We start from the raw sequence: 23,801 nt of genomic DNA, 5'->3' as shown, positions 1-23,801 counted from the left end.
AACTCTTTCCTGTAAAGTCATGAATAAATATGGGGAAAGTTGTGGGTTCCTCTGTAGACTATGAATTATATATATTATAAATTTTCTTTTGTACCCTTCTATCAATCTCTGCTGCACACTTATTCCAAGCCCTCCCTCACACACTCAATCCTCTTTACTAACACCTCAATCGATTGCAATAGAGCCAGCAGATACTTTCCGTATTGCATGCCATTTCACAAGTTTTTGTGTGACATCACCACTTTCCCACTGTGCATCACCTTAAGACAAACTTCCTCTTTTGAAAGCCCCAGGTAGGTACGTCTAAATTTCGTTATTGCCCAAGAGCGAATGAGTAGAACTTAGTTCACAAGATAGATAGATAGATTTATATGCCATAGAATAATATGTAATTGTATGGGCTTCGTTAAGATTCAATTACATTTATAGGTGCATTAACATTGCACAAATTCAAAGGAATAACAAAGTACATGAAATATATGAGTAATAAAGATTCAAAAAAACAGAATTCCCTATATTGGCTATGTACTCTTGGATACTATAAAAAGCATTATTTAAAAAGAAATTTTTCAACATTTTTTAAATTTATTTGCTTGGGGGAGTATTTGTTTTAACTCTTCAGGAAGTCGATTAAACAGCAGTCTTCCTGAAACTGGTGGGGTTTTTGTAGTGCTGCTACTCTGCAATGCCCATTATGAAGATTATCCTTACCCCTGGTGTCCTACTTGTGAACATTCCTATTTTTGACCAGTGAAGTGGTTTTGGTGCAGGCATACAAAATCATATTATACATATAGATACAGGGAATGGTCATGATTTTGTGACGTTTGAAGTACTCCTGGCAGGATTTTCTTGCATTTAGTTCAAATATAACCCTTAATGCCCGTTTTTGAAGTGTGAGTATTCTATTGATGTTTCCTTGTGCTGAGCTCCCCCAGCAGACGATGCCATATTGAGCTATGGACTCAAAAATACCATGGTATCCTGGGATCAATATTTCTGTATTACAATTGTTAGCGAGATTTTTTGAAAGGAATAGGGCTGAATATAATTTTTTACTACATTTTTCCGTTTGAAACCTCCAGCTTAACTGGTTGTCTATTTCTAAACCCAATATGGTGGTATGTTCTAACTCAGAAATCAATTGATTTCCTATTTTCACGGAAATATTTGACTGAAGGTCTCTATTACTACAAGTAAACTGTTTTTCTTGCATTTAGTTGTAAATTATTTACATGCAACCATTGAGTGATTGAATTCCCCACAGCATACATATCTATTTCTAATTGAGATGATTTAGTATGACCTGCTGTTAGACTTATGTCATCTGCATAGAGCACCATGTTATTATTCTCTGGAGAGATTATGGCTTTTTCAATACCATTCATATGCACCATGAAAAGTAAAGGACCTAATACGGAACCTTGTGGAACACCATATTTAATAGTTTTCATTGTTGATTTGTAGGTAGCACCATTTTTTCCGACAATTTCTTCATACTATTTCCTGTTTTCCATAAAAGATGCAAGCCAGAGATGAGCCATGAACCCATGATTCCATAATGTTTTTATTTAGTTAAAAGAATGCTAGATTTTACAGAATCAAAGGCTTTTGATAGATCCATATTTACCCTTATAACATGCTTTTTATCACTTAAAGCTTGGGCAATTTTAGTTAAATAATCACTGCATGCAGTTTCTAAACTTTTATTTTTTGTGAAACCCTGCTGTGACTGAGGAAAAACTTTACATTTGTTGCGGAATTTTAATAGTCTTTCTTCCATCAATTTTTCAAGTATTTTTGAAATACATGAAATTAGTGAGATAGGCCTGTAAAGACCGGTACTCCAGTTGGTCTTTGGCTCCCTCTTTATGCAGTTGAATAACTTTGGTTATTTTTAATTCTTCAAGAAATTGCCCAGTTAGAAACAATTCATTGGCTGTATTGGTAATAGGTAGAGTGAAGGATTTTTGACAAAGTTTTATTAGATAATTTGAAATGCCATCACGCCCACTGGATTTTTTGTTTTTTAGTTTCTTGATTACATTTCTGACTTCATTTTCTGTGGTGGGATTTAAGTAAATTGATTCACTAATGTGCATTACTTTTTCTATGCTATCATTTAGAATGTTTTTCTGTGCCATTGTTTTGCTAATGATATCTATGAAGAAAATATTGAATTGGTTTGCCATATTTTGAGGATCGCTGATTTCTTTTCCATCAATTGTTATTGAGAAGCATTTATTTTTTCTGGGCTCTGACATTATACTGGAATCTTCATTATTTACTACAGACCACAATGCTTTTGTTTGATTGGTAGAATTCGAAATAATTTATTTGACATGGTAATTTTTTGCTTTCCTAAGCAGCATCCTATACTTGGACTTCAGTTTATTTCTTAAGGGTATCAGACTGGTATCCACTTTACTAGCCTTAGTTAAGTAGCTAAGCCTATTTCTAGTTGTCAGAACCTCATTTGTTATCCAGTAATATCCTTTGTTTGCAGATTTATTTTTTATGGTTGGCTTTTTCAATGGGAAACAAATATCCCATTAGTACTTAATAATTGATTGAAATTCTTTGAACTTGTTTGTAACAAGATTTTCATTTAGTACTGCTGCCCAGTCAACACTCTTCAATTCCCATTTAAATATATTCATATTTTCCGGTGAGTATATACGAGTGTATACTGTATCTGTGTTTCTCTCACTTCTATCTGCTGAAGTGTGCACATTAAATTCAATAATTTGAGCATGATGGTCTGAGATAGTAGTTTCTAAAACTCGAGATTTGAAGCTATGCTCGGCTAGATTTGTAGCTATGTTCTCAATAACAGTTTTTGAATGAGATGACTCTCTGGTTAGGGTATAAATAGTTAGCTGAACACTATAGCAGATAAGTATTTCTTTCAACTTCTGAGTAGAGCTGTTATGTTTTGAGACATCTATATTCAGGTCTCCAGTAATGATAATTTTATTATTTTTCTTGACGACTTTCTCAAGCATTTTATCCATTTTCTTAAGGAAATCATCAACTGGTGCACTTGGAGATCTGTACAGACCTATAAAAAATAAGTTTCATTTGTCTTGGGCCATTTGCACAAGGTTATTTCAAATCCCTTTTCTTTGCCGATTCTATTTTTAAAGTTTTTATAGGCTCTGGTTACTGATTCAAAACAAGTTTTGGCAAAAAATGCAACACCACCACCTTTGTTTTTTTCCCTGCAGACATGATCGACAAGAAAATAATCCCTCACCTTTAGACTTTTCATTTCATTACCTTTTAGGCCATGCTCCGTTATACAAAGGAAATCCGGCCTCCCTCCCTTTAATAGAATCTCAATTTAGGTAAGGGAAAAGAAAGAATGGAAAAATACCCAATTCTTATATTATTTTTATTTGAGAAACAATTTCCTTATGTTCGGACCAAAATTGCAGATGCAGACATGCTATGTTATCTTATGCTATGCTATCTTCAGTCACTCTGAAGACTTAAGGGATTAGTTTTAGTGGTTTTTTTGTGTCAAACATTGTACTTCAACTCGTTTGAACAACTCGAAGGAAACAGGTGAATCACAAAGGCACTATAGTGGGTAGTTTGTCATTCCAGTTTATAAGGGCACTGTAGCATGCACTTCTCTTTTCAATTATGTTCTCTGGCAGATGACATACGAGCAAGTGGAAATGGGCCTGTACGGGAAAACTTTGCCAGAAAACACTCAGATTGACAAATTGAATCAAAGGAACCTAGATGTAAAATCAATGAAGAAAGGGTGTCTTATATTATGTCCCAATGCAAATGATAGCCACTAGTTGAAGAGTGATGCATTGGGAAAATTTAATAGTGCTGAGCTCTACTCAAGAGCCTGAGTGCTCCCATAAACTTACAAGATGAGAGATGAAACCCATGTCACAGACATTCTGTTACAGCGAAGGAAGTGGAGGACTTTTATCTTATTAGACTGAAGGGCAGCCATCCTAATGATCATGAATGAAACTGATCTTAGCTATGGCAGTGTGTAGAAAAGAATCCATGAAGAACTGCACATGTCGAAGGTGTCAGCATGCTGGGTTCCATGGCTACTGCCTAATTTTTGGAAGTTAACTTGGTACTTCTGAAAAGGCCAGAAATGAAAGTGATATTGCTTTGAAATTTTGCTAAATTCACCCTATTCTCGTGATATGGTCTAAGCAACTTTTACTTATTCCCAGAACTCAAAAACCATTGTGGGGTTGGAGATTTGATAGCAAAATGACATCATTCAAGAGTTGGAACAAAGGTTTTCAATGCAAACTGCTGAGTTCTACAATGATGATCTTCAAAAGATTAAGAAATACCGGGAGGAATGTATAACTCCGGATGGTGACTATCGATGATTTTTTAGTGAAAATTTTAAGTTAACAACACCTCTTCATAGAAAGGAACTGTTGAGGAAGACATAAGGGTAGCAAACTTAGACATAGAATTAAAATGAGGGTAGCCTAGCTCGAGGGTTACTCGATGGTGAGATTAAAAGTGGATGAAGAGAAATTAAGTCAAATATGGCCATTGAGGTGGGCAACATTCCCCGAAACTGCTGGAAGGTTTATGAAAAGGTGGGAGGAAGAATTTTAACTACTTTGTGGCTAGTCTGAAGAAACAACTTTTTGCGTATGAATTAATGTAAAATATGATGATGCATTCCATACCAAAAAAATTATACATAAGGTTTATTCTAAGAAAATTATGTATTGATTTTTTATGACCTTGGATCATGTTTGTCTTTTCTTCTGCTGTAGAATGAAGCCATCAGGAATGTGAACACAATTTGTAATGGCAGAAAAGAATCAAAATGAATCATTAATTACTTATCATACCTACCTAATTCCTTTTTACTAGAAAGCAGTCGGACACATTTTTTTTGCCGATGCTTCAAAATTTGGCAGAAATGCTATCTCCTTCCTGAGAATAGAACTGTCTTTCATAATTAAAAACATGTTGTGGCAGGTAACCCTCAGAATTTGCGATATTTTAAAAGTCAACGATGAAGTTCTCTGCTGCCTTTGACTTAGAGCTTGCTGTTTTCCATTCCTCAGTATGCCGTGGATTCCGGTTCTTCTTATAAACTTCTCGAAACACGCATGGCTCCCCTCAAATACTTCTGCAGCCACTGATGATCATGCTACCTTCTTGATGAAGTCTGCAAAAGTCACTTTTGGCTTCTATAAAATTATATTCTCGTTAATATTGTTGCATTGCAATTGCTTTTCGTTTATGCTTATGCGAAGCAACTTTTCAACATCGTTGAGACCGTGATTAGGTAGTTGGCTGTTCGGATGGCCTCTTTATTTCCCAGTCACCCTGGCGCATGTCATTTGTGGTCCCTGGTCTGTTTCTTCATAGTGCTCCACAATGCATTCGATTAGGATGTGCCATGCGTCACCCACCCACCATCTCTGGTCACTACTGACACTCTCGTGTGTGTCAGTGAAGGTGCATGTTTGGCATGAATATGATTTTGGTAATTTTTCACCACTCTGCCACCAATGAAAACCTAGAAATACTTCAGACCCCTTCTCACTCTTCTAAACTTGCTCATATCCATTCTCCAGGACTGTCTTGACTGACGTTAGGTATACTATATATTCCCTACCACTAGCACATTTGGACGCAGGATTAATTCAGTTTATTGGATCATTTCATTACCATAAACATACAGTTTATTTTCTTAACTCAAACAAGTATTGTTGTCTATCTGATCTGTATATTTTATATCTTTGAATCATGAGCCTCGTATCTGATTTTTCTAAACTTGATTTGGATGCCTATTATTCCCACAGGAAAGGTCATCGTTTCTCACCAGAGCGGATTGAGGATATTTTGCGTCTATCAAAACGTGATGACATCTATGAGAGGTTAGCCAGAGCCATTGCTCCTTCCATCTATGAAAATGAGGACATAAAGAAGGGCATTCTCCTTCAACTCTTTGGTGGCACTCAAAAGACCTTCATCACATCTGGTCGCAACAACTTTCGGTGAGTTGGTTTAATTTCTCAGTTCAGTGATTTTCTTTCAGTCAATGTAATTTAACAAAATCAAACTTGAGTATTATACCTAGGTAACAACCTCAATTACCTCAAATGATCCTTAGAGAAGCTTTGAAATACAGTATTGATTGAGAACTTGAAAGTTAAGAATTTAGAATATATATTGATAGGAAGGTTTAATTATTGAAGAGAATTTTAAGAAATAAGATTACAGATTTAACGAAAAGTGAAGAGTCAGGCGTGATGTTGTGGAATCGAGACATAATGAAAACTTCATTGCAATTTTCCACAGTTAAAACTTTATTGCCGACCATGGTTTCGATACACTCTGCTCTCTCACTGCTAAGCTCACCTGATGATGATACAGTGTATCGAAACCATGGTCGGCAATAAAGTTTTAACTGTGGAAAATTGCAACGAAGTTTTCATTACAGATTTAACTTTCATCACCAAATTAAATTAAAACCCCACTCATTTTTTAATACAGTGCATGAAAATCTTTTGAATGAGAAAGAGAGAGATCTTTTGAATACCCTTGTTTCATCATCAAAATCATATATAGTAATAAATGTGTATGCATTATATCACTAAGGCATTGCTTTTTTGAAATCAAATCAAAGTTCTGTGAGGAAATATGAATTGTGTGTGAAAACATTAGAAAGTATTTCTGTCTGTCAGTGTTTTCCTCCAACTGAGTTTGCCCTTGGTTATTAGTGCGTAAAATGTAAGGTTTTTGTCGATGAAAATGGCAGGTGTCCGAAAAAAACTTCCATTCATGTTATTCTCTCAAATGCATTGACAAATTATGTGTATAGTCATGTTGATGTTCGTGTACCAAAGGAGAACGAAGTTAAACAAAATCAAATGTTATACCATCTGATTTGTCTTGTTACTGTTTATTTTTTAGTATTTTAAATGTAACATTTATTTAACTGCATTTTGTTGGTGGAATATCAGCTGATGCAGTCACTGTGTTTGTCTACTGTTTGTCAATGGTACTTCTGATCCTTGTCAAGAGAGTTAGATGATCATGAGCTCCATAAAGAAATAATAAGGTAATATTTTACCTATTTCCCTTGTTCAATGCTTAAAAAATGTATTTCGTAGGAAAACTAATATCTATTTGACCAATGAATTGATATAAAATGATGACCATTGGATCTGCTTCAATCTTGGAGAAGGATTCTTTTTAATCTGTCTTCAGTTGTTGTTGGTTTTGTGAAATGCATAAATGCTTGGAAATCAAGACAACAGTATGAGTTCCTTTCAAGTCATTGTGATCCATATGACTGCTGAACTCAAACTGCAATTGCTTAAGTTGTACTTGTATTGAATTTTCCATATATTGATGTCCTTGTGAAACTGTATTCGCATATTGGTGTTTATTTACCTAATTTTTGTAGGTGTAAATGACATACATGGTTGGTAGAAAATGTATCGGGAAATGTTTTGGAAAAATAGATTTATTTCAGATAATGCTACAGTACTTCTCAAAGTTTTTCAAAGGGCATCCCTTGTGTGTCGACACACTTTTGCCAGTGGCTTTTCCATGACTTGGAAGGCTCCCTGGTAGGTGGATTCCAGAAGGTCTTCAAGGGTACACGTGCAAGCTTCTTTGACGGCACTTAAGGTGGTGGTCCTTTGGGTGGTGTCCTTTGAGGGAGGATTCCACTTTTATAGGGAATAGGAAGTAGTCAGCTGGTGCCAAGTCAGGATTGTATGGGGGTTGGGGAATCGTTGCGATGCCGTTTTAGGTCTTCACAAGCAGATGCTCTCGACTCTGTTCTCATGGTCGTCTATCCAAAGAACTGTGGGAGGATGAGTTTAGCACACATCTACTGCATCACCAAATTTTCAGTGATAATGGTGTGCGCTGTGATCTTATCAATTCTCATACAATCTGTGATCATGTGCTAACTTAACAATCTGAATGTAGCACTTCTCGCACAAGTCAGGAAAAAATTGTTCCCGATACTTTTTGTACAAACATTGTATATGTATTCTTAAATAAACACCAAGTGCATAGTAGGAAAAGCTTCTCTTATTTCAATCTCTAGACTTTCTCATCATGTATTTACATAAGTATGTCTTAACACAGGGCAGACATCAATATTCTCCTCTGTGGTGATCCCGGGACAAGCAAATCACAGCTCTTGAGATATGTCTACAATCTGGTGCCTCGATCGCAGTATACTTCAGGAAAGGGATCTTCTGCTGTGGGCCTCACGGCATATGTCACTAAAGATCCAGAAACAAGACAGCTTGTGCTGCAGACGTATGCCACTTTCTTTTGAACTAATTCCTAAATATGTTGAATTTGAATGAATGTTGTGTCCTTTATTAGTAGGTGAATGAAAACAATAAGTGTTATAATAATATATATAAGAATGATAATGTTAATGAAATAATGTGATTTGTTTACACTCTGCTCTATGCCCTTGAAATGTAATTGCATTTTGTAGATGCACATTGGGGGAAAGCAATTATTTGTTCAAACTTAGTAAATAATATACTATATATATACTAATACAAAAATAGTTTTCCATTTAATTTATCCCAATAATTGGCATTAATTTCAGTTGCAAGGAAATAGTTTCAGATGCATTGCGTTTTGATTTCATGCAACATTAAAACCCTAGCATCTCTTGGCTATGTGAAAAATGACATCTACCATATGTGAATATGATTATAAGATGAATAAAGTAAATAATTATTATTATGTTCATAATGCCCCTGGTTTGTATTATTATTCAAATATTCTCACCTGAGGTGGTGGCCTTTGTTATGTCTCTGATATCCTGAGCAGGGGTTAGGCAGTAGAAGAGACTCCATAGTCTCAATCTCACCCAAATATAAAGTTGACTATCTATCTTTCATGGCCACATTGTGAAATTGTGTGTATGTATTCCCATAGTGATCAAACTCGAGTCTGTATTTGATTCCTACTCGCAGGATCATTTTGTATGCCCAAGGTCGAATTTAGACATTATTTTAGGCCACTTAAGCATAAATATTCTATGTTTATATTCTGGGCGTTTAAATGTCAGACCACCATTTAATGACCAGTGCTTCAGTAAATTTCATTTTGCCTTTTGCTTTGTGTTCAACTGTGGCTGTTTAGTCTGAAAGTTGTCGTATATGCTGGGTGTTCACAGATCACTATTGACTGTCAATTAAGTGTACTTAAATATTATTACATTCTGTTTATAATAATATTTATTCTCCACAGAGGTGCCCTGGTTCTGGCTGATAATGGAATCTGTTGCATTGATGAATTTGATAAAATGAATGATTCTACCAGAAGTGTCTTGCATGAGGTATGGATAATATATTTAGGCTATTATTTTTATGCAGTCATTATATTTACATTATATATATATATATATATATATATATATATATATATATATATATATATATATATATAATATGAACAGAGAAGCTAGATAGCTTCCAGGAAACTGCAGGAGATGCCGTGCTAGTGAACAAAAGCACAGAGAAACACCTACAAATGACACTCACCCGTATTCTGAATTTTCAGTGGCTTCTCTGTGTTTTTGTTTAGTAAATATCTTGCTTCTACGTTTAATTATATATGTATACAGACACATTCAAACAGGAAAACCCACCCAATGGCAAACATACCTTAATTCGGGATGTGAATGCATATAAAGGACAAACACAGGATTGGTAGGGAAGGGGAATCGAGTAGGTTACAAGCGTGAAAATGTTTCCTTGATTGAGACTTGAGCCATGGATCTTTCGACTTGCCTGGCTGATGTTTTTAATGCTTGTGATCGATTCCACCAATCCTGTGCTCCTATCCCTATATCCTTAAATCTATTTCCCTGTGGATGAAAATGTGATTGCACTTAATTGGGTTATTGTGTTTGAATGTATATTTAGGCAGTGAGGCTCTTTTACCTTCTGGCTATGCCATCCACAACATGAACTGTTCTTGTCCTTAATGACGTTGTATGATTGCTTTCCTGACTATCGTATTGGGTCCTTGTCTATTTTTCCTCTGGTGGGTGAAATAGCTTCCAAGTGCCATCTCCTGGCCAAAGAATCAGAGCAAAAGGGTTGCATAAACCCCTCTACAGGACATTTCAGTGTAATTAACATTTTCTCAATAGTGCAAGCATTGGAGAGCATCGGCCCACAAAGTCAAAGATCTGTGGTTTGAGTCCCATTCAAGGCATCTTTTTTGCACTTGTGATCTGCTTGATTCCACTTTCCCTCTAATTACTGTTTGTCTTCTATGTGTGTTCTTATCTATTTTCCTCATATCTGGATCCATGTGAATGTATGTAGTTATAAGGAAATATACATGTACACGCAATCCAAAATACATCATGAAAGAACTGTTTTAATTTCTTTGTAGATTTGGCCATTGACTGAGTGAAAAATTTATGGTTTACTTTTTTAGTTTTTTTGTAAAATAGATACTCCCTGTTATTAAATAAGGGAGTAATGATTATTTTTCCTTTTGTAATTAGAAATTATACCTGGTTGTTATTACATTGTGTACAGGTAATGGAACAACAGACTCTCAGCATTGCCAAAGCAGGGATTATATGTCAGCTCAATGCTAGGACATCCATTTTGGCTGCTGCAAACCCATGTGAATCCCAGTGGAATAAGAATAAAACTATTATAGAGAACATTCAGCTCCCTCACACCCTCATGTCCAGGTAAATAGTAAAATTTGAATCTGCTAGGTTTAATTCAGCCTTAACAATTGTTCATGCATGTGCGTGTTGGAGAAATGTAAATGGGATCCAAACCACTGACGTTGGTTTCCTGGGCAGATGATGTACCAGTCCAGCCATCTGGGTATCATAATAATTTCACAATTGGTGGAATTGGTGATCAATTTTCTTTCAGTAGCCTGGCAATGTCATAATGGTTGGTAACAAGAGCATTGCTATGAGATCAAGATCTGATATTTTGAGGGCTGTGTAGCATTAATGATGAAGTTATTAGTTCCTAGCCAGATGATTATGATTTTGGGAGAAATCAATGACGTACATGTTGTAGTTTCTTTTTCTTCACCAAATTATTATTATTTTTTTTTACTTATAATATGATCTCAATGGGGCAGAGTCATTTGCTTCAGATTATTGAAGGCCTTTTTTTAGATTAGCAGAAGAAACCCTAGTTTCTTGAGTTGCCCATTTAGTTTCTTTTCTGGGGGACTGGAGTTTTTACTGGCATCCAAACATTGAATCTGTGCAAGAAAATCTCATGGAAGGTGTTGCTTTTAGTGTCAAATATGTCGTTTGTAAAGACACAATCCAAGGATTGCTCTTGGAGTAATAGTTGGAAAAGAGATTGACCTCATAATGAGTAAAAATACTTGCATGGGACCCCTCAAGGAAATGTGCTCAAGTCAGTATTGAAAGTAAACTTGAGCGACTGAGCTTCATGGTCTGAGAAATATGTATCCAAATTTAGACTTTCATTACATTCAATATTGGAGATGATGTTGTCAATGATTGAGGAGGAGGAACCTAGTAGGTTCATTTATTGAAGGGGATAATTTAAAAGTCATTAGGGTAACCATTAAGTGATTTCTCTGAGCATATAAGGAACCCAACTCAACATTGAAGTTACCACCGATAATAATATTTACTGAATTTTTAGTATAAACATGCAATGTCTGGAGAGAGAGGTCCATAAAGACAGAAAAATCACTTGGAGGGGACCTGTAAACACACACAAGAGGAACATTTATATCACCAAATGACAAATGCACTCCACTCAATCAGCTCCTTGCTTTAGTTTTCACGATGAATATTTTGCATTTTTAGGTAATTTTTCATATAAATTAGCACACTGCCATTTCTTTGTTCTGATCTTCAAAAATGTGAGAAAAAGTTAAAACCCTGGTTGCTGGCAATTTTAATTTCGTTTGGGTTCTGCCAGTGTTCTGAAATACAGACACCATAAAGCCAAAGTCAGGTGATCAATTAGGAAAAGTTAGAGAACATTCATTTTAGATTCTATGCCCTGAATTTTTAAATGTAACGACTTGAAGGCACTTCAAAGTTGGTTAGATTAGAGTCACAACTACTCTTATTAAAACTAGCAATTATTTCTTTTCTGAATTGCACCTTTTGAATCACTTTTAGGTGACAGAATGTCGCATAGTAGACCCTTGCTCATTTCTGGGTTTAATAAGTTTGTTTACAATGACCTTTGGGCCACCAGAGCGAATTTGTAAACTTGTTGTAATCAACATAATCAATGCCAATCATAAATCACTTTTCTCTGTAATTATTTTGAAAGATTTGCACTCAACATCGAAATTACTTAAAACATCGTCAGTTACCTTGCCTACAGTAGTCTCTTTGGCCAATCAGCCAACATAGGTCATTCTTTTGGCAGCTTGTAGACTACCTGAACTATTGCTTGGCTCACCTCGACCTATGGTGAAGAGATTATGTGTCTTCCATTTCTTGTGTTGCATGTTTTTGGAGTTCGCATCATCATTGAAGCTCGTTTAATTCCCTTGTGTACCTGGTCCCACATTGGCATCTTGGTTGGACTGCTTATGTTTACAAATTTTGGTGAATTTTAATGAATTCACATGGCTACCTGGTTCCGTGTGGCATCATGTCCCTGGTCACGTTTACCTCAAGTTTTAGATGAAGAGTTGATTACTTTAGCTGCAAAGGTCACTTTCTTGGCTAGATGTTTAGGTAGTTCAATTGAGGAATTTGTGTCTTAACAATTCTGCTTTCAGAAACTCATTCTGTTCAAATGTGCCATTTTGTCAACTCTGGTACCATTGGCTGATCGGCGAGTTAAACATCACCAGAACACACGTGCAGCTTCTTCAATGACCCTTAGCCCGCTACATTTATGATGGAAGAAATATTTACAATTGTGACATGAGAGGGCTTGGGTAGCAAGGGGTTTTTACAGGCAAGATGGCGTTGTTTGTGTTTTGCATTAAACTCTCCTTTTATTTGTTTTTTCCCCCAGGTTTGATCTTATCTTCCTCATGCTTGATCCTCAGAATGAAATATATGATCAGAGATTGGCCAGGCATCTTGTGTCTCTGTATTACCGAACACAGGAAGAAGAGGAGGATGAGTATATGGTGAGACAATCTTGCCCACACTTCCCACTCGATCAACGAAGAATTTTTTTTGATTGGTAATCTGGGATTCAAGTTGTGTTGTGCTGGCAGAGAAATCTCTGTGCCGACCAAAAGTGAGAAAGGTCTTCAACTCACAAGAGGATAAAGGCTTTTTTAAGATTATTGATGAGTTATTACAAAAAAGTTTATTGAATAGCTTTAGATGAAATGGATTTTACCATAATAACCATACTATAGTGAAAATAATTCTACCTTAGTATACATTACCGTTCTTCTATCCAATTTTTTTTGGGAAAATCTTGGATTTATTTCAATAACACCATTTCATATTTAAATGGCTGCTTTACACTTTGCTTTATCGCATCATATGTAATCATTAAAAGCTATCTGTGCCGGAGAAAATTAGTGGAGGACAATTCTCCATAAATTGATATATTTCAATACGGCAAGTTACGGATGCTGCAGATTTAATCTGATCTAGATAAACCCTTGTTTCATATAGTCCAGATTTGTGAGTTGACTTGTTTTTTGTTGATCATACTCATATTTATTCACAACTATTGTCTTATTCAGCTGATAGAGATAGTGTTAATGTGAAATTTTATAATTTAGCAGTGAATTGATCTTCGAGCACATTACTTCCAAACATTTCATGAAAACAGCACCTACCGTTTTGTCTCTAAAAACTAACAGTAATTGACCCAAATGCTGGTTTGATTTTTTGAGAGTATAGTTACTAGCGTGTACTAAGCCTTCAATTGGGTGTGAAATGTAATCGTCAACAGGAAGGATTGCCTACTCATGTATTCAGACCTTTAACTCAGTTTTCTCGGGGAAAATACTTGAAGAGGGCATAATTTTGCAATGTTCTTGGTTGGTAGATGGCAGTGGCATCTCATTACTGCTCCGTGTCTCATACACCGTCTTCCATATATTTCCCGTTTTCCCCCACTAATTATTATTGTATAGCACCAAATAAATAAGAGCCATGGCTTGAGGAAGATGTTTGCAGGAAAGAAAAACATAAGCATTGGCTGTTATATAGTTATTGAAAGAAGAAATCAATACAAGTTCAATTCAAAGACAGAGCAAATTAATAATTTAAAATTGGACTTCCCATTTCAATAACCATTTTTAGAATAAACTTTTTCTAAAGGAATGCCAGTTCTTGGAAGGTGCCACTAAAATCTTCCAAAGATGTTGCCGTATTTTCTATGCCCTAGCTCTGCAATTAAAAAATAAAATAAAATTAGATTGTGGTATTACAAAAAATATTGGTCAATATTACTTATGACCATCTTAAAAATAAATTATGATGTTAATATTTTTCTGTATCTAATCAAGGCACTTGAATGAGACGGACAAAGCCAATATATATATATATATATATATATATATATATATATATATATATATATATATATATATATATATATATATATATGTTCATATACCATCACAAAATGCCATTTTCAGATAAACTGCTTTGATTAGTGGCACAGTATTGACAAATAATTGAAAACATTTTTGGATAGGGTCTTGGTCAAGGTTTCTTGTACTATAAGGGGTTCCAGAACAGCTTAGTTTTCAATTCAGTCCACAAAACAGCACTGCTACTTATATGATAGCAAACCAGCCATCCTGCAAAGGAGAGTGGGTTACCTTTTTATTTCCCAGGAACTCCCATGGCTGGATTTAGGTAAGGCTTAATTTACATTGAACAACAGGAAGACTCCCATTTCTGACTGCTCACTTTTATTCTCTTGTGCTGGTTGCTCATTATCCCATTCAAGTAATCAGAAGTAGAATCCACCGGAATTAGGAACTGTTTGGTGGCCAGCTCATCCATGTCTGAAACATATGCAACTACAAAATAAATATGGTGGAGCCTCATAATACAAGCATAATCCATTCCTCATTCTTTGCAAAATACTCGTTTAGTGTTACAACTTTTTTGATATAAATTAATGTCAAATACGATGGTGCATTCCACACTGAAAAAATTAAATTCAAAGAAAATTATGTATGGATTGTTTATGATCATGGATCATGTTCATCTTTTATTCTATCGCAGAATAAAGCAACCAGGAATGCGAACTCGATTTGTAAAAGCAAAAAAGAATCAAAGTAAATTGTCAATTATTTATGATAATTCCTTTTTTCTAGAAAGCTGTCTAGAGACTTTTTTTTTGTCGATGCTTCAAAATAGGTAGAAGTGCAACTAAGAATTATTGTTAAATAAGTTTCTGAATGGTAACAAGAAGGGGTTTGATTTTCAAATCGCTGCTTGGATTTGCGTAAAATAGCAGCATCAGATGGCCTTTCATTGCCATGTGGTTGGATAATGCATTCTCTTCTACTGTTATATAGGTTTGCTCTTCGGCATTCACTTCCCGAGAAGAGAACCGTCTTGTCATAATTAAATACCTGTTGTGGCAGGTAACCCTCGGAATCTACGAGCTTTTTGAAGCCATTGATGAAGTTCTCTGCTGCCTTTGACTTAGAGCTTGCTGCTTCACCATGCCTCATAATGTGGTGGAAACTGGTTCTTCTTGTTAACTTCTCAAACTAGCAATGGCTCTCCTTAAGTACTTGTCTGGCTATTGAGAACTGGCACTAATCAAAAATAGTCTTAAATTATTTCAGACCAGTTGCAAACATTTTTGAAATGAATGAACACAGAAACTCTTAGTAATTGTCACTGATAATATGAATATCCTTTCCTCAGAAGCTTACTTCAAAGGTTCTTGTATGCAAATGTACTGAGAAAATTTTCAGAAACATCAATATTGTTTTTAAAGTGTTAAGCCATAGTCCTTAGCTTTTTTCTTTGAGGGTATTATATATTAATGTGATGCTCTCAAATGCTGTAAAACTGCACTTAAAGTGGTAAAGCAATTTCTGATGACCCTTGTGCATTGCCTCTTTCACAGAACATGGGCATGTTGCGTGATTACATTGCGTACTCGCGTGAGCACACAAGCCCCACCTTAGGCGAGGCAGCTGGTCAGCGCCTAGTCAAGGCGTACGTGGAGATGAGGAAGGCAGGGAGTGGGCACGGTCAGGTGAGCGCCTATCCGCGGCAGCTGGAGTCACTGGTGCGATTGGCGGAGGCACACGCCAAAGTGCGCTTGTCCAGTGTGGTGGAGGTTCTGGACGTGGAAGAAGCATGGAGGTGTGTGAGATGACCAACAAGGAAAATCATGTGCACACTGGTTGTTGTGTGAATATCCCCTTCCTCCATTCCATTTCTGAAAGCTCCTCAGAGAGCTTTCAGAAATGAAACAATCAAAAATTTGGCCTTTAATGTTGCTGACTTCTCCAGATCTTCTAAAACTGCCTAGCTATTCTCCCACAGCCTTAAATCTGAGTTTATGAATTTTTCATGGAATCTTGAGTCTCTCCTCTATGTAGGACCTCATATATGACCAGGGACTAAGATTGAATCTGTTCTGGTACAACCAATTGCGTTGTAGATGTGACATATTTAGTAACAAAGTTTTTAGAGGTAGTGATGGTATTCATGCAGTTGTCTGTGTTATCAGAATGTGCATTTTCCACTATTTCTAGCATATTTTGTTGTTCTGTCAATTTTCTTGTTGTTCCAATTCTTGTGGATCCCCTGTGTACATTTTTGGTTTTCAGCTGCTGCTATTACCTCCAGAGTTGTGTGTTACGGCAAGAGAGCATTAAACACCACAATGTATGAAAGCACCACGCTTTACTTGTCCTCCACTCCATTTCAAGGAAATGGGCATCCCAGTAAAAATCACTCAATTTCTCAGATAAGCTTTAGTTTGCAGACTTGAATGTTTTTTCCAATATGTCCATATCAAAATATCTCAAGCTATCTCAACCACTTCACTCTCTCCATGAGAGAGTTTTCATGCATGGAAATCATCCATCCCCCTGTCATATAATCTTGAAAGGTGGCACCTTTATCTTTTAAACATCTCTGGAGCTCCAGATGCTGCAGAATAAGATCGTAAGGTAACAAACTGGTGCATGTTTGTTCCACACAAGCAAGATCCCCCATGATGAGCCTGGCTTCCTTTTATTTATGAGCACTCAATCCCCTGAGGCAAGGGATTTTATACCACCATTTGCAGTCGTCAAATTCCACACGTGAAAGGAAACTGCGGAATCAGATGGTGGTCTTAAATTTATTCCATTACAGGCCATTCTAAATTCCACCTCCCTCCCAATAAATAAACAATCAAAATACAACCCTAGATCATCTATCTAAGCAGATCTCTCCTTCAACCCCTTATCACTCTGCTCTCATTGTTTCGCATTCCTTAAATCCATGAATAACCCGGAATTCCATTTTCCTTCCATGTGTGGACATCCTGTCATCAGAGCATGCTGGCTCCCTCTATCACTCACCCTTACACCTTTATACTAGCCTTGAAGTTTTATTTCGCTCTTCAAGGTGGGATTACACCAAGTTAACTCACAAAATGCTTATCTTTTAAACTAGGCATTAACTGTAAACCTTTTTATAGGAAATAGGAATTAATGTTTCCTCAATTAAAGTCTATTTTTTACACTTATAGCTCATAAAATTGTGGTGGTTGTTGAAAGTATGAAATAGTGAGTGAATTTTGTAAATATTTGTAGGCTCCATCGGGAAGCACTGAAGCAATCTGCCACCGATCCTCTCTCTGGAAAAATAGATGTAAACATTCTAACGACTGGCTTAAGTAGTGCTGCCCGGCAGAGGAGAGTTGAAATTGCTAAGGTGCTCAAGGAAATTATTTCCTCCAAGGGCACAGGGAGATCTGCAGGAGCAGTACTCAACTACCAGAACACACTGCAGAAACTCAAGGAAACATCACAATTAGTAAGCAGTTCCTTATTTGATTTGATGCATGTTTTCATAGTATTCAACCTTATTTACCGAGTATTTTTTGAAATTACAAAGAATATGGACTATTTACAATCTGCCCAAGGCTGTAATTTTGGAGTCCGATAATGTTATTTTAAGGTTTTGATGTATTCAGGTATTCAACTTCAATATCATGGATGCATGGATTATTTTCCTGGTAAACATTAAAAAAACAGATTTAATTTATTTAAATGGCTAATGTGCCTTTTGTCTAACTGTTGTGAGCTCTGTAAGGCTAGCATCCTGGCTCACGATCAATGACATTAAGGGTTACTGTGTTTTAATATTTGTGCATAAATAAAAGTTAAATAATAAGTCAAAAATAAAAGTCACTAGCATTGCTGTATATCTACCCACATGATAGTCTTCAGAATTTTTTTTAGATGTCTCCACTGCTCCCAACATTTCCTTAGGGTGGCATATATTTATTTGAGGATTAAAATGATGTTTTCATTTATTTGAATTTGTAGCACAATTGCGATGAAAAACAGCAAAATTTCAAAGGTTTCTCATGTGGCTGATGGTATAACTCTTACTGCTGGTTGCTCAAACTATAAAGTTTTATTGATCTTAAATGGCCGTGGAGTTTATCATGGAGGACGACTAGAAATAAAGGGATGGCCAAAGAGTTTACTTGCACTGTCTTGAAATCCCTTCTCCCCCAAACCATCACAACACTTAATGTTTATCCTTTTGAACTAGTGGCGCTAAATTTATTATGGTCATAGGAGATTTTCTTTAAATTTGATGTTTAATGAGCAGAAAGTGTGATTCTGAATATTATGAATGCCTTGAACCTCCTGAGCCTACCATCAGTGGTTTTAATATCTCAGGGATGCCACATATGAGGTCTGTTCAAAATGTTCCTGAACTTTTTCAATATAATGCCTTCAGGTGTTTATTTTAAAAAATCCACTTGTAGGTTTTGTGTCCGTAGAAATTTCCCAAAGAACTGCCTTAAATTCGTTTATTTCCCTTCTTGTGTATAGAAGGCTTGTCAAATCTTTCTTATGCATTTAATTCAGCCTTGATTTATTGTAATCAATGAATTGTATGCATTCATTCCTTCTCACCTTTTTTTATTGTCATGGGTTCTTTATTTTTTAGATGATCACCCGAGAAATGTTTGAAGATGCTCTGAAAGACCTTCAAGATGATGGTGTTGTTGTTGTGACTGGAAGAACTTCGATAAGAGTCTGTTAAAATGGAAATGCAGGAAGCCATGTTCTTCTTTGTGTGTAATTTTGTTCTTTTTCTTATTTTCTCAATTAATTATACATGAATATGATTATATACCTGTCATTTGATTACTCCCATTTATAGCGTTTGGTTGGGTGAACAAGTGAAATAAATACTTATACTATTAACATCTTATAACCTACTAGAAACAGCATGGCTTGCCATGAAAATCTTATACTGAAGGGGTATAATTGGCCAGTGTTGCATGTTAAATGTAGTCGGACTGAATGTTAAAAAGAATATGCCATCCCCACAGAGCTAGACATAGATAGTGGAGCAAATTTGCAAAAGTATACTAACTATTGTCTTGTAGGGGAATTGGCAGTCAAATGAGTAGATCGTAGACTGGAGGGCCCGGGTTCAATTCCCAGGCAAGCTCCTGTAGGCACCCTTAACTTCACCCAAGCTGTGTGATTTTCTGGATACCAGATCTTCCTAGAAAACCATAACTGGCACAGGGAAAGTAACTGGCCCTCCTGTTTATGTGTGAATTTCACACGCTGTATTGGGATTAGTATTAGGTGAACTGTACCAACATCTACCGAACCGACCTTTTTGTTTATAACTGTGTTTATGGTTGGTTTTCATTGTTTCGTAATTCCAGGTTTTCAAGTGCTAAGAGTTTCTTTTTATAGTTTTTTCTTAGAGCATTTAAATGTGCTCCACTAAATTGCAAAGCATACCTTACATCTCCTCTTTCATGCAGGTCAAGATGCCTCTTGGAGGTTTGGTTGGTGGTGCTAATTGAGGCCGTGCAATTTGGAAAAACTTGGTAATGCTCAACTTATTGAAAATTCTGTCATAAAATATGAAAAAGGCAGAGTTCTTTTTAAGTCTTGGAATATGATGTGGGAATAAGGAACAATTTCCAATGAGAGCATCATTGTCCATTCTAGCTGAGGGAGATGAGTTAGGCCTAGGCTGTAAGTCATACAAGCCCAGGTTAAAATGTACCATGAGAGATTCTCATACCTTGAATTTAACCGAGTCTTGGAGGAAGGGTTCCAGAGAGTTGAAATTATTTCCAAAAGAAGGGAAAAGGCACTGCTTGAGATATATTATCCTTTATCGTTACCAGGTTTTTATTGAAACTATGGTTAAAACATTGCTATGTTGGTGAATTTAACATAGTGACCTCATTTGCCACACCTCGTGTTAATTAATGAGAAATATTTGCAGCCACTGCAAAACAAAATGTCTTACCAGGAGGAGAAAAATTTGGAGGAAGGAGGACTGAGTGTTCCTGTTCAGAATGTTATGTCATGTCATTGGCTCTAAGCCAAGAATCTTGGGAATCAATACGGTGAATGATTAATCATATGTGTTACCTGCTGTGTCCTTGAGCACCTTATACCTTGGGCAAGACTGCCTACGTGTGTATCTGTTATGATCAGTATTTGATATTTATTGAAAAATGTGAAGTTGTGTAATGCTTAGCCTGCTGAAAATAATCTTATTTTGAGTTTTGAAAAATGGTTTTCTGGAGGCCATGAAAACTTTATTTTACAAAATTTAGTCTGCATCAAATTTGTCCCCTTCTTCAAAGTACTCTCCATTCGTATGGCTATGCACTTATTCCATCTTCTTCTTTTCCGCTGTTAATGAAGCACCCTTGGAAATCCTCGGCAGTTAGGCTTTTTAGTCTTCTCGTTGTTCCTTGCTTTATGGTGTCTTCCACATCTTCCCACCGATGTCCCCTCATCACATTTTTGCATTTAGGGGGAATAGGAAAAAGTCGAAGGGGGCGAGATCTGGTGAATGAGGATGATCATCAAGGATGGTGATTGAATTTTTTGCCAGAAACTGGCGAACAATCAAAGCTGAATATGCAGGTGCATTGATCAGCTATCATTCAGACAGTTTTTCGATGATCGGTTAGGACAAGGGACCGCACACGGTCAATGTTGTCATCAACACAGGTGGTTGGAGGAGTCATCCCGGCCTTGCATCATCATCCGTGCCATCCTGTCGCCCATCTTTAAAACGCTTAATTCACTTGAAAACGGACGTTCCCTTCAGACAGCATTATCGCCGTAAACAGCTGCAGTCAACATTTCAGTAATTTCTAACTTCTACCGCACTTTGCCAAAAAACTTGATGTTGATTAGTTGCTCCATAATTTTGTCAATTTCCATTTTTGAGAAACAGTAAAAACAAGGAACAACAGAAAGTAACATAACTGGCACCGTACGCACAGCTTGATGATCCACAAAGCACAGATGGGTCGAATGATCTGGTACTTTCCCGGCGAATAATGTTTTCCAAGATAATTCGGGTCTCCCACCGGGTCCACGTTCGTAGGTTTGCCGACGTTTCGATGGCCGAGTCGTCCATCGTCTTCAGGGCATGTCGTTACTCAGGTATTTGGCCGCCTTACAGTTTGGTCAGGAGGTCAGGTCATGTCTGATTGGTCGGACGCTTTCCGCCTCTTGTTTTCCTTGATGTTCCTCAAAATGGGTTTCCACGCGTTACTGAGGGAGTATCCGCTGTCTCGGTTAATGGATTTGTTTTCGAGCCGGATCGCTATTGCTTCCTTAGTCAATCTTTCCCAAAATTTCTCTTCTCGGCACAGGATCCTTGTCTCCTCCCACCGAATGCTATGGTCGGAGATGATGCTGTGCTCTGCAATGGCCGACTTCTCAGGTTGGCACAGTCTGAGATGTCTCCGGTGTTCTTTTAACCTTGTAGCAATGGTCCTTCCGGTCTCTCCCACGTAGACTTGGCCGCACTCGCAGGGTATCCGGTATACTCCAGGGGTCATGAGGCCACAGGGGTCCTTTGCCCTTACTAATTCGTCCCTGAGTTTGTTACAGGGACGGAAGTAGGTGTCGATGTTGTACCTCTTCAGTATTCTCGTGACCTTGCCCGAGACCGTGGAGACAAAGGGTAGACCCGCCCTTGCCAGTGGTTTTGGTTCGGCTTCCTTCGGTGTGGAGGCCCGAGGCTTGACGGTCCTTTTTAGCGTCAACGTGATTTCTCTCTCGCTGTAGCCATTTTGCCTGAAAGTCTTCTTAAGGTGCAGCAGCTCCTTGTGAAGACTTTCTGTGTCAGATATTGCTCTTGCTTGGTGTATAAGCGTTGGTAGAACCGCCATTCTCTGGGAGGGGTGATGGTGACTTCTTCCGTTGAGGTAAAGGTCTGTGTGCGTCAGTTTGCGGTAGATGCTGTGTCCCAATGACCCGTCTGCTTTCCGGTGGACAAGTATATTGAGAAATGGAAGGCTATTGTTGACCTCCACCTCCAGGGTGAACTGTATATTTGGGTGCAGGCTATTCATGTGCTCCAGGAACTGCTTGAGGGTCTCCAATCCATGCGGCCAGATGATAAATGTGTCATCCACGTACCGGAGGAAACATTTAGGTTTGAGAGGGGCTGATATTAGGGCCTTTTCTTCGAAATCTTCCATGAAGAAGTTCGCGATCACAGGAGACAGGGGAGATCCCATTGCCACCCCATCGGTCTGCTCGAAGAACTCGCCATCGTATTTGAAGTACGTGGAAGTCAGTGCTTGGTGAAAGAGATTCACCGTGTCACGATCAAACATGGCTTCCAGTAGATCAGATGACTCCCGAATTAAGGGGGCCTATCCCATAAAGTGAGCATGGCCCACCTCAGTTGTTCATTATCTGACCTGGCTCCCGCTGAGTTGGACCCTAATCTCCATTTGGTTACTGGAATTAATGGGTCCACCAGAACAAGTTGATTGGATACAGGGGCTAAGTACACCCTTTTGTTAAGTGGCTTGTAGTCATGTGCACCCTTTACTGGACCCATATTAATATTAACACTTCTGATTAAGAATTTACTATGGATGATTATGGGCATGTAATTAGACACATCAATCTTCTCAGTGTTCAAGATAGTCTTCCACTTTTTCAAGCAAATACACCTTTTTAATGATGAATTAAGTAAATAGTCCAGAGGATTCACCAATATCTGTACCAGCAATAATAATTTAGGGTACACCATGCCATCTGGACCAATATGACATTGCAACATTCCACAGAATCCTGTACATTATTTTTATTAACAAAATTTCATATTCCAAAACTCAGGTTTTGTGAGAAAAAGGTCTGATGATATTGCTATAGCCAAGTATATCCCAATTAACAGGCTTTTCAGATGAGATTATAGGACGTTACAGCATTCCACAAAATCCACCTGATACTGTTAACTCCATAAAACATTATGCCTAATTTTTGTCGCATTTTCCCACTGGTGAGAAATAAATTGGCAGCATTCTGGTGAAAATAAGTAAGAAACACTCCTGGTCATAATGACACACTGGTCAATATTGCAAAAAGAACTTTACCTTAACCACTAATACGCTTGGCTAATGAGTCAACATCAGGTATATTTCCTAATGAGGAGTAGTCATGGCTAGACGTTGGGCTACCCACCGGAGGGTCCAGGCCAGCCTCTGCTCTCTCAGCTTCACCTGGGGTGTTCAGCATTTCGGGTACTGTATCTTCCTGGCAAGCTAATGTTGTCTCAATTCTCAAGAGTGTAGACCCCTCTGATTCAAATGATAATAGACCCA

General features: G+C 37.3%; 1 protein-coding gene across 1 annotated transcript in view; it reads left to right on the top strand.

The window, feature by feature from the left end:
- Positions 1–19,352, top strand: part of dpa (disc proliferation abnormal) — a 32,468-nt gene extending 13,116 nt beyond the window's left edge. The window contains exons 8-15 of the mRNA XM_071589396.1: positions 5,820–6,014; positions 8,125–8,301; positions 9,256–9,343; positions 10,560–10,720; positions 13,017–13,134; positions 16,068–16,309; positions 17,755–17,977; positions 19,130–19,352. Coding sequence (XP_071445497.1) covers positions 5,820–6,014; positions 8,125–8,301; positions 9,256–9,343; positions 10,560–10,720; positions 13,017–13,134; positions 16,068–16,309; positions 17,755–17,977; positions 19,130–19,225 — 1,300 coding nt within the window. The 3' untranslated portion in view covers positions 19,226–19,352. The remainder of the gene's footprint in view (positions 1–5,819; positions 6,015–8,124; positions 8,302–9,255; positions 9,344–10,559; positions 10,721–13,016; positions 13,135–16,067; positions 16,310–17,754; positions 17,978–19,129) is intronic.
- Positions 19,353–23,801: the final 4,449 nt, after the last annotated feature.

The sequence above is a fragment of the Hetaerina americana genome, unplaced genomic scaffold, assembly GCF_022747635.1.
Source record: "Hetaerina americana unplaced genomic scaffold, ioHetAmer1.1.p SCAF_37, whole genome shotgun sequence".
Classification (NCBI taxonomy): Eukaryota; Metazoa; Arthropoda; class Insecta; order Odonata; family Calopterygidae; genus Hetaerina; species Hetaerina americana.
Note: the sequence above shows the minus strand (reverse complement) of the source record. Positions and strands in the feature narration are given on the sequence as shown.